General features: G+C 44.2%; 1 protein-coding gene across 1 annotated transcript in view; it reads right to left on the reverse strand.

The window, feature by feature from the left end:
• The window catches only part of LOC113406538 (podocan-like), a 36,777-nt gene extending 27,148 nt beyond the window's left edge, over positions 1-9,629 (reverse strand). Inside the window, 4 exon segments of the mRNA XM_026651811.1 lie at positions 335-428; positions 3,070-3,332; positions 9,526-9,593; positions 9,595-9,629. Of these exon segments, the coding sequence (XP_026507596.1) occupies positions 335-428; positions 3,070-3,332; positions 9,526-9,593; positions 9,595-9,629 (460 nt within the window).
• Positions 9,630-12,411: the final 2,782 nt, after the last annotated feature.

Consider the following 12,411-nt stretch of genomic DNA (forward strand, 5'->3'; position numbering starts at 1 on the left):
TGTGCTCTAGAGGGACTGGAGGGAGTTTCCTGGACAAGCGTGCGCTATGCCACAGTACGCAATATAGCTGCCATGTCTCTTCATTTGGTACAAGGAGGACTGCATTTTTATGCACTGAGCATTATTTTTCAGATGATGAAGTGCCTCCGCGTCTTCTGTGCTGGCCAAAGGAGTGACGCTGATTAGCCAACCATTCTAATCATTTAACATTTGAGCACACATACCATTCCTCACGCCTTCCATCTGTGACCACTGACTGGCTTGTTGCATAAACTCATGTTGCAGAGCTTGTCAGTGGCTCTCGATACTCTGATGCTTGGCTTTTCCAGCTTACCTTTCGAAGTGAGCCTGTTGTTCTGTAAATTGAGCGTTTCTAGTCTGTAAAGACGTGCAAGCTCTTCTGGAAAGATTTCTTCTATCTGGTTATTCTAAGGAAAAGGAGAATAGGAATCATCAGCTAAGTAATCAGAGAAGGACCCTAGCTCTGAACTTTTGGAAAGTTTGGATCTGAATGTCAAAAATAGACCCCTGGCCCCAAACTCAGATCCCAAATCTGACAAACTCAAAGTTAGCAGAGTTTGAAATCTTGCAAAGCCAAGTTCTGCAGCTTGGGATTATCCCTAAAAATATCCAGGTCCTGTACTTTATGAGGAACAGGTTCTAGTAAAGCCTATAATGTCCTCAGCCAGAGGCAAACCCTCTGTACAGCTGGCAGGTAATTAAAGCACAGCTTTACTTTGAAAAAGGACTATATAAGACTGGTATAGTGGGGTCCCAGGTTTATTTTCTGTCAGTGATTTTATTTTATTAAATCAAACGTGATTGGTAGAATGAAAGATTTTTTTCTAACTGCAAACTCATCATGAGATCTGAAAGTCAAGCTGGGTTCTATTTCAGACATGCCACCGCTAATAAAGAATCTGCCATCAGACTTTAGTTAACAATTCTTTGATAGTGCACAAGGCTGAATAGTGTTCATATTAGTATTAAACATGTATATTATGGTAGCATCTAGAGGCTTCAACCAGGTCAGGGGCTAAGAGCTATATACAGAAAATTACAGCCTCTTCGCCAAAGAGCTGACAGCATGGAATCCTGTCCAGTCTCCCATAGCCCATCTAGTGGGCTAACAGGAGTTAAACTTTTGTTTTGACAGTAAAATAGCTCTAACTGAAACACACCTGGAGCAGATCTGTTGAGAAATAAGGTGTCATTTTACATTACAACTTTTCTGACTACAGCTGTGCATTGATTGACAACTCTGAATTTTCCATTGCAAAACTGTGCACTCTATCAATTTATCAAATGTGATAAATACCAAAAAGACACTAATTAGGGACCACAGGACACATTCTATACAAGTGGCAATCTGCAAGTCACTGCATTGACTGTGGAGTTATTTGGGATTCACACTGTTTTAACTAAGAGCACAATCTGGCTCACGTACTCCAGTAAAAAAGAATAGCAAGCAAGGAACTGGAATGGCTTAATTTTAAGGACTTTCAGTGAGACTTGATAAACACCAACATTAATTATCTTGTCTTGAACACAACTGCCCTGCTCTACCAGAGGCCTCAGACAATAGATCAAAGGGAGGGAAAATATGCCTTTAATTAAATTGAAACTTACTAAACTTGTACAAAGAACCCTGCTTGGCAAATGAAGCTACTGACAGCACATTGTTAGTTGATTCTTCTAAGGACCTGTCTACATGGGAAAATTAGACTTGTATAACTTAAGGCATTAATTTAAACCAGTATAGTTACAGTAGTATAATCCCCCAGGAGAGCACTAACATCAGCTCGAGGGCCTTTATTACATTTAGTTTGTGTCACTTGGGAAGAGGTTTAAGATAAACTAAAAAAAAAAAGGCCACCCTCCAGAATGAGAGTCCACACAGAGGGTTATGTTGGTAACACTTTCCCATGTAGACAAGGCCTAAGAAGTTTAGAACATATATCCTCACACACACACACACGCTTGCCCTGAACAACCACCACTCAGCCTCAATAAACATAACCATTTAGGGAAGTGAACTTATGCCTACAGCCTTCTATTTAAAAACAACCCACCAGGATCATCTTGCTGAACTTGGCCTGGATGAGGTCAGCACCAGCTGAGTGCAAGGGCCTCATCTATGGAATTTCCTCCCTGAGGGTTCCCAATGAGGTTGCAAGATGGCTCTTTTCAGCCCTTGTAAGTTCTTCTTGTTTGGGTGATTTTGCTCATTATGACCATTTAACTTCCCATGTTTCTGTATAGATGGGAGTCTGGGGGATGTTTGGCACTGGGGATAGAGGAATGCATCTGGGCCAGTGGATCCTGATTAGGATATTTCAATTAATAAGTGATACCAGGAAACTTCTTGGCAGCTGCTGCAGTTACACCAGGGAAGAATTAAGCCCAGGTTTTCCAAAGGGAGAGCAGAATTAAGAAAGGTTATACACTGAAGGCTCTTATTTGAGGAAAAATTCACCTCTGAGCCACAAGGAAGGTCTCAACTCTGATCATTTGCTTCCCTTACACAACCAGATCTCAGGGAGGACTAATACCAGAGTTAAAGTTCTCCCATACCCGTCTGAGAGGAAAAAAACATTTTAAAATAAAGGAATATAAAGTTCAATGTAATTAATATTTGTCAGGCACAGAATCTTTCTGCTGATCAGATCGCTGACCTCTGAGCCAGGAGGGTGAAAGAAGAAACAGAAAGGAGAGCGAGGGAAAATCAGAGCCAGAGATGCAAGCAGCCTTTGGAGCTAGGGGTAGGGAATCTTCTGGGGGCTAGTCCGTGGGCAGCCAGGGCACCAGGTGGCCCCAGCCTAGCCATCAGGGCTGCTCTACCTTGTGCTCCCCACTGTCTTAGACCACCTGGGCTTTATGGCAGTGAGAAACAACTGAGGGTAGGGATGCCCTGCCACCCATCTTCTCTACCCTCAGCCAGTCCCAGCACACCCCAGCTCTGAGTCAGGTGGATAGGCCCCCTGCACTGGTGCTATTCAAAGGAGCCATGGGACAGCGCTGAATCAGGCCTGCTGTTTTGGTGAACAATCCTGTTGTGTTTTATTTTACCTGCAAGGAAAGGTGGTTTGTTGACTCTGGTAAATCTATGGGAAATTCTTTCAGATCGATCCCTCCACAATCCACAACTCCTTCCTGGGTGCAGGTGCAGTCTCTAGGGCAGTCTGGAGCCAGGAAATTAGGGTCTGGATTCAGTAATTCGGATGAATTTTCCAGAAACTCATTGTCTTCATCATTGTGACCATGGATCATTTTGTAGCTAAATACCAAAAGCCACAGCACCAGCAGGGATCTGCTGCTTGGAAGCATTTCCACTGAAACCAAACAAACATCACGGTAAGTTGGGAGTTAGTATTTTTGCAGGCTAAGTACTATTTCTGTTTTAAAGCCCAACACAAACTGCAAGTGGAAGGTAAAGGACCTAATCATGTGGGGTTGACTGCCACGTAGCAGGCGATTTAAACAGTAAAAATCACACCAAATAGCAGTATGGGTCTAATTGCTGTGCGGGCAACCAAACTAACTTCTCAGCATCAGTGTTGTCAACCCCACAGAGTCAAAAATCCTGAGTCAGCCTCCCAACAATAAAGCGATTGGCAAAAAATCATGAGATTTTTTTTTTTTATGAAGTTTATATTGTGCTTTTCTCTTTTCTTTTCACTCCTAAATTGGTTCAAGTGATTTGGGCTCCCATTGCAGGAGCTCTCACCCCAACATCGGCCTGTCCCCCTGCCCAGCAACTAATTCTGCCCCCTCAATTCCCCATCAGCACTGCCCCTCCAGCTTCACTTCTGCTCCTTCTGCAGCTCCTGGACTCTTTCACCTCCCTCACCCAGGCCTGGCAAGGACCTGCAGCAGGATTCCCTCTTCCCCTTGCCAGGCTAGGGCTGGGAACAGCTCCAGGAGTTTTTTACCCTCCATTGTCCCTTCCCAGTCTGGGAGGGGAGGGGAGGGGAGGAGCCGTCCCTTTGCTCACAGGAAGAGAGGGAGGGAGCAGAGCTGCCCTGAGCTCTTTCTGCTTCCTTCCTCCCACACTCTCCTATTGAGAAGGGTGTCAGGTTGCAAGGAAGAGAGGTAGAGAGAACTCAGCCTGCATCTGCCCTGGATTGGCTGCCCTTCCCCAGGAGCCAGCGAAGCAAGGAAAGCAGCCAATCCGAAGGAGGTTCCCCCCTCCGGGCAAAATTCAGGAATGGACTCAAGTTTCTCGCATCATTACCGGACTGACTCCAGGCCCAGTGGAAACTGAGATTGGCAAGACTGCAGCATATTTCAATTAGCCAACCCAGCTGTGGAAACCTGCCACCTGTCTGGATTATTGCCAGATGGCATTACGACAGTTCACGTTTAATTTGTTCCTCATAATGGTTTGCCACAGAGCCTAGCAGATCTGCCCTTTTAAGCACACAGAAGTATCTGGGTAAAGTAGGAATTCTGGAGTAAGTGTATAAAAGAGGCTAAAGGACCAGGGGCGCAGAGGGTGGCTATTAAGAGCTCCATCTAAAGAGGAAGCCCTATGCAGTGCACAACACTGCATTTTATTGGTCCTGCAGAACTCAGAAGTATGCTACATATTCTGAGCCCCACCTGCTGGACTTCATTAACTATTTACGCGTAGCACAGCAATCTCACTTACAGAGCAGTGGCGCTGGTGATTCAACAGAGAACTCTTCAGAGATACTGACGCACTGTTCCCTCCTATTGGTGATCACATATTATCCCTGTGATGATTATACTAGTTGTCACATGGAACATTAGGAAAGCATTTCATCTGTCCAGCTAAGGTACATACTGGGTCAGACCAAAGATCCATCTAGCCCAGTATCCTGTCTTCCGACAGTGGCCAATGCCAGGTGCCCCAGAGAGAATGAACAGAACAGGTAATCATCAAGTGATCCATCCCCTGTTGCCCATTCCCAAATTCTGGCAAACAGAGGCTAGGGACACCATCCGTGCCCATCCTGGCTAATAGCCATTGATGGACCTATCCTCCATGAATTTATCTAGTTCTTTGTTTAACCCTGTTATAGTCTTGGCCTTCACAGCATCCTCTGGCAGAGTTCCACAGGTTGACTGTGCATTGTGTGAAGAAGTACTTCCTTTTGTTTGTTTTAAACCTGCTGCCTATTAATTTCACTTGGTGACCCCTGGTTCTTGTGTTATGAGAAGGAGTAAATAACATTTCCTTATTTACTTTCTCCACACCAGTCATGATTTTATAGACCTCTATTATATCCCCCCCCTTAGTTGTCTTTTCCAAGCTGAAGAGTCCAAATCTTATTAATCTCTCCTCATACGGAAGCTGTTCCATGTCCCTAATCAGTTTTGTGGCCCTTTACTGAACCTTTTCCAATTCCAATATATCTTTTTTGAGATGGGGAGACCACATCTGCACACAGTATTCAAGATGTGGGCGTACAATGGATTTATATAGAGGCAATATGATATTTTCTGTCTTCTTATCTATCCCTTTCTTGATGATTCCCAGCATTCTGTTAGCTTTTTTGACTGCCGCTGCACATTGAGTGGACGTTTTCAGACAACTATCCACAATGACTCCAAGATCTCTTTCTTGAGTGATAACACTAATTTAGACCCCATCATTTTCTCTATATGACCCACATAACCATAGTATCTGAGTACCTCACGGTCTTTATTCTTTTTATCCTTACAGTGCCCCCAATGAGCTAGAGCCCTGGTATTATCCCCATAGGGGGAATTAAGGCACAGAGAGACTTGCACAAGGTTACACAGAAGTTTGTGGCAAAGCTAGGACTTGAGCCTTGAGCTCCCCAGCCCCAGACTAGCACCCTAACCACTAGCCCATTCTTACTCTCCCTTTATGTATTTTCAGTTTCTTTTAAAGCAATTTAGGAGCTGGAAACAAGGAGAGGAATAAAGACCATGTGACTGGGCAGTGCCATACCCACTACAGTTTGAGAACCACTGCATTATTGTTTCAACTTGTCTCAAGAATGGAGACCCCAGGCCCCCTGTGGCTGCAGGCATAGCAGCCTCAGCTGAACTAGCCCTGGCTACTGAAGTAAGTTATTCCTTTTCTCAAACTGAGAAACGCCAGGTGCTTGGAGTGATTTATGTATGAGGTTATGCAATGTTCTTCTTATGCAACTGTTGATCATAATGTTCCACAGAGTTTTGCATATGGAAATAAATTCCCATCATTACACACTACCCTGGTTAATGTAAACAAGGTGTGCTGGAAAATAGTGACTCATGCTGTCAGGATGGGCCTCCACGAGGTCTGTTTTATATGCATTGAACAGTAATGAAATCTTGAGCTACTGCAGTAAAATATGGTCTGGACCGTCTATTGATTTTGGACAGCAACATTTATCTGAACCTTAGAGCCTTGGCTATTATTCAACCGCTATCTTTCTGGCTGCAGGTTAGAATAATCTAAACAGAAGTTAAATATCTGCCGAATCAGCCAGCTGGCCCAGGCCCAGCTCCCTCTGTTTCATTCTTAGCACCTCTCAGGTTTCATAGATGATGATTTGCCGTAAGAGCTGGTAGTGGCTTTTATTTTATCCTTTCTTCTTTTTTTAATCCTGCAGAGGATTCAGCATTGGAGACAATGTGATCTAGGGTCTATTGCATGCTCCACCCAGTTCCAAACAGGAGAGGTCATGGAACAGCCTTTCTGGGACAGCTAGCTCGTCTGGATACTGCTCCTTCAAGATCCAAACATGATGGGTTGTTGCCCTTAATACGACATAATTACTCCATTCAGCTCTGACAATCAATGCTTCTCTTTTGAGTTCAGAAACAAGAATCTCTCAGAGCCAGGTTTTCAGATGGTGTGAACTGGGAGAACCAGCTGTTTTCAAGCAAGTGAGAATCTGGCCCTCAGACGCATTGGGTTTGTCTCTGTTGCAATTAAACACCCGTGGCTGGCCCGGGTCAGCTGTCTAAAGATCTATCTACGCTGCAATGAAACACCTGCAGCTCTGCGGCTGGCCCCAGTTCAGCTGACTTGAGCTTGTGGGGCTCAAGTTCTGGGGCTGTGGAATTGAAGCGTAGGCCTTTGGGCTCAGGCTGGAGCCTGAGCTCTGGGCACCTCCTCCCTTACAGGGCCCTAGACTCTGAGCTCCAGCCAGAGCCTATGTGTCTACGTCAGAATTTTACAGCCCCGTAGCCCAAGCATGAAGCAACACACACAGGCCAGCCCCAGGTGTTTAATTCCCAGGTAGGTCTTAGTTTTTACAAAACTTTAGACACTCCAGATGTAACTGGGCCAGCTTTCTGTTGAGATTTACACCAATATAACTGGCAAGTAAATTCGTGGATTTGAATGGAGTTACTCTAGATGTCCACTTGTGAGATCAAAATGTAGCGCAGTGCGGCAGGTAGAACTCTAGAGTATTTAGTACCAGACCTGACCTCAGAAACCTGACACAGCTAATTGGCTTACTGCAATCCATCTTTGTTCCCGAATCTTGACTGATGTCTTTTGAATGTATTGAAAAGCTAGAAAACTACAATTTCTGGGTTTTTTAAATCCTATATTGATTTGTTCTTATAGTTGATGACAAAAAGGACTAATTAAAATATTTTAAACATCAACCAGAGGCAGCCCTGGTGTAACTACATTGAAGTCAATGTAGTAGAACCAACTTACAACCGGGCTATAGTTGAGCTGACCGTTTTTGGACTAAAACGAGTGCTTTTTGACACTTTTACATAGACAGCGGTTGACTAAAGCGAGATGAGTGTAAAATCTGACATCATGTTCTAATAGGTGAGAGGAAGTCTCCCACTGCTGTCATCAATATGTCCTTTTCTGCTACAATGCCTTTGAAGTGATAGTTGCTATGGTGCCACAGAGTGACACTTTGGATAAGGAACATCTGCTTGCTTCCAGAGTTCAGGAAGTAAATATGGGCATGGATTTTGATTTCTCTTAGTTCAAAGAAAGCTTGAAGAGACTAACTCTGTTAAGATCACTAAGAGCATAATCCAAAACCCATTCGTTTACTAAGGGCCTGATCCAAAGCCCATTGAAGTCAATGGAAAGACCTCAGTGAACTTGGGATCAGGCCCTGTGCCTCAGAACAAAATTGCAATTGTATTGGAAGTCAGTACAGGTTTCTTCGGGGTTGTGGCTGCACCTTCTGATTTCATTGCACACTGTCCCATATAGAACCAAAAATTACTCCATCACATTGCAGCTACCATCATCCACTGCAGTACCAGCAGCCCAGTGCTTCAGCAATCAGTCTCAAGCAGCAAGGGAAGTTGCAGAGTCAGTACACACTGTACAGATGATCTGAACAAACAGCATAAGCCTGTTCTCTATATTTTACCATCATGTCTACAGCTCTCCACGTTCAGCCTTACAAGACAGTCTCAATTTTAAAAAACATGATCTTCATTTGTTTTTAAGATCAGCAGGTCATGTGTATTTGTTATTTTCATTACATGTCTTTTCTAAAGGCTGTAGCTACAAGGCAGGCTTGTTCAATGCTCTCAGTGTACCAGACTGTAACAAAAGAAAGTGCTAAAACAACTCACCGTTGTTGACAGAGATCAACGGAAGGGAGAAAAGCGTTTCTCTTGCCCCCAAAGACTCCCCTTAGTTCATGCCATGTCAGTTACACACACAGAGCTCAGAAAGATATTTTCCCTTTCCCAAGTCAGATCCTTTCCAGATGTGAGCAGCAAAACTAGAGCGAGAAATAGGCAACCGTCTCCCAAAGAGAATTTCCTGTCCTTTGCAGTGAAATCGGAGAGGAATTTTCCAAACTTACCATATGGGAAAATGTGAGCAGAGATAAGGGGGGAAGCAGCTGTAGTCTGAACATAAAGACTTGGGCAAGGAACAACCTCCAGTCTCTCGTCAGCACACTTTGCGAGACCAGCAAGAGATGCCAAAAAGAGGAGCAATTTAAAGAACTGATGGAAGGGAAGCAGAGGCTGTACATGCTTAACATTTCACTGCATGAGATTTGCATTGTCAGTGCAAATGTATTTATTGATTTATTTATTTACGGAGCATGCCAAATTCTGGATCTCCCACCCACCCTGCTGTTGGGAAGAATTTGTTAATTTCATCCAGCCCCATCTTTTCCTCTCTAGCTCTCCTTGGTTTTCACTCCATCAGCAGATCTTCAGGGACTAGAGAAAGTCTGCAAAATCCCAGAAACCTCAGGATAGAGTTCCAGAATCTGAGACAAACCAAAAATCCTTCCTTCTACCCCAGTCCATCTTCCTCCCCTCCACTCCACTCCCCACACCCCAGCATTTCACTCACCTCCTCCCCCTCCCCCCAACAATCTGTTTTGGGCAGGATCAGTGCATTTCCTGTTCACTCTCCACTTTGCAGGAGGAAGATGAGCGGCTCTTTATCACATAATTAGCTCTGAGTGCAGTAGCATTTCCAGGCAATGTGATGGGTTTTTGACACTAGGAGTGGGTTATTCCAGTAAGAGGTGGCATACTGTAAAGAAAACACTCTGTTGCATGAATGGCCTGCTGTGCCCTGTACTGTACCTGTAAGAAATCTGCAGGCAAGATCTCCCTGCTCGGAAAAAGGCCTTCCTGGTCCTTGCTGTGCTCCAGAAAAAGATTCTTCCTTTCAGACTCCAGCTGAACATTTAGTTAACACCAATTCAGTTGTTTTGTCCCCTCTTCTTCCAGGCTTGTATAATCAACTGGAACCGATCCAACCCAGACCATGAGCAGGTTCCCAAAAGTCAGTGTGGGAAGTGTGTGTTTTTATTTAAAAAAAAAAAAAAATTTTTTGGCTGCTGTGTTTTAAAATGATTCAGAGATTTAGGATTTATTCTGCACTTCCCACCCTCCTCTCCGCCATAGTCCCCATTGTGTGACCCCCCCACCCCTGGACCACACACAACAAAGGCAACCCAAAGCAGCAATCTGTTTTCAGGGAGCAGAAGACAATTATGGAGGGGTCTGGTGCTGTTTCGCTCAGAGTAACATGTGCCTCTGAAAATCAGATTATGAAGAGAGGAGAAGCAGGAGGCCCAGGGCAGCCCAACTCATTAATCATTTTAGAAAAAAAAAGACATTAAGTGAGAGGGGACAGGACTTGCTCCCTCTTGGGAATGGTATTTTTCCCGAGGCTTGTGCTTCGTTTTAAATTAATCATGATTCAAGATACTCCCAAACTGTTGCTTTCTGCACTTGCTTATCCTCTTCTAGCACACTCCATCTGGCCTCTTTCCTATGTGCTCAGCCCCCGGTCCCTTTGCATTTCCATTATGAGAATCTGCTAGACAAACCCCTCCCAAACCAGCCCTTTAATCATGCCAAGTCTGAGTTTGCCTCAGTGACTATTAATCCAAACTGAAGGGCATGACTCCAGTATACCTATGTAACCCTTAGTATGTGATCGTAGCCATCAGTTAGATCAGATCCCCTATGCAGACATATAAAGGAAGCTGTGCCTGCCCCCAACGAGCTCACAATCTAAGCCTAAGGAATACATGCAGAAACTATTTCCAGCCAAACTCATTTAGTGTAATGCCCCACCTCTAAGAGTGCCATACCCAGTTGATAACATTAGCAGTTAACACCTGCAAGAAGGAATATTTTTAGCCTGAAAAGCTTAAGTACCAAAATTTAAATTGTGATACAATCCCTTCTGCAGGTCACTGGGATCTGCAGAAATAGGTCCTTAAGCAGTCTGGTTTTGACAGGACGTCTAGCTATTTAAAGTGACAGTTGCTGTACTCCATATATTTACAGAACCCAAAAGTGTTTCTGCAAAGTGCCTAGCACGAGAGATACATGGTGTGAGATCTCCACCTCTGCACTGGCCAGGCTAAAAGGGCGTGAGCAGCGAAAAGGGGCCCTAAAAGCCCCTGTTCCAGCCAGAGGAGGCCTCTCCCGGCACAGGTGCTGTGAAGGACCCTATTGGAAGCTCTGGCACAGAGTTCACATTGGGCCAAGCTGCAGCACACAGTACTGTGGAGAACCCAGACCGCCAAGGCTATGGTGCATAGGGCCACCCTAGGAGGCTGCCATAATTTAGGCAGGCCCTCAGGGCTGTGTAATTTAGGCCAGGGCCTCTCCAATCCCTGGAGCAGCCCTGGATCAGGAAGGCACAAAGGTGGCTTTAAAGCCATCATAGCCCTCCTCCCCCTGGCCTGTACCTGTTAGAGGCTCAGCACATAATCTCACCAGCTGTAAACTCTGTAGGAGAAGGGCAATATAAATGTAGACTGACATGATGAGTACATCAGGGAAGAGATGGTTGGGGTGAGGACAACAAAGGGTATGAGCAATGGGATAACCTGGCAGCTCATTTCAGAGGTGCACATTCTGATCGTTCAGTTACAAGTGATTATATATCATGGGATTATTGACTCACTCGTGGGCAGCATGGAAGGAGCGAGTCATAGAGGGATTAGTTAGATTAAGTTTACTTTTAATAGAGTCTAAAACGTTGCAAACAGTTGCTTACCTTTGCTTTCTCTTATCCTTTGCGTCCGTCCTTGTCAACCTGGGCTTGTTACAGAAACATTGATACTCCTGAAGAGACGCCAAGACAAACCTTTTATAAAAAGCATCTTTCAGGTAAATTGCCATATATACTCTCTTAAAGATTGAAAACGTTGGTATCCAATGTGATTCAGTACTGAGGCAGGTATTCAAATCCAAGATATAAACTATACGGCCTAGTCCTAAACCCACTAGCCTCTTTCCACTGATTTTAGTAACTTTAGTTCAGACCCCTAATTTTCTTGGAGGACATACATTTTTTCATGTTTCCTAACAATAAAACTGTGTATGGCTTTTAACTGATCATATACAGTTGATACAAAGTGTATTTTGTACTTTGCTCTATTATGTATCTTACAAATCCGGATTAATTTGATGTAGCATTGATATTTCTGTACCTATATAAAAATAACTACCACCTCCGGGTTTGTGACCCCACTTAAAGGGCCATATTTGGTCATCTGTTTTTAAGCAGAACTACCTGTTGAAGTTGGTGGGAAATTCTGCTTAAAAATATACAGCACAATATGGTCCATGGTGTCACTCCTGCAAGTGGTGCACCTGGTTTTTGTTTTAAGTACTCTAAGAACTGGTTCCATACCACACTGAGTTGCTTTTCAGCATTTGTCCTCTACATGTGGTTTGCTTCCCTCAAGTATTGATTTTTCATAATTAAAGAGATTTTTTCCCCTGCCTTTTATCTGCCAGTCTAGTCCTGGGCATTATTAGTCTCCATTTATTGTGAGCTGATATTCAGCTCGGCACCATATAAATCAGAGGAGAGAAAGTCCCTGCTCCAGGAAGTTTACAATCTAAAATGATCAGCTATGAAGTGGGTATGTGTCAAGAGGATGGTCACACACAGCCTCATGCTTGTGTTGATTATTTGCCACCAAGAACTTTTCCTCCCAG

This window comes from Terrapene carolina, unplaced genomic scaffold, assembly GCF_002925995.2.
Source record: "Terrapene carolina triunguis isolate 2854851 unplaced genomic scaffold, T_m_triunguis-2.0 Scaffold103, whole genome shotgun sequence".
Taxonomy (NCBI): domain Eukaryota; kingdom Metazoa; phylum Chordata; order Testudines; family Emydidae; genus Terrapene; species Terrapene triunguis.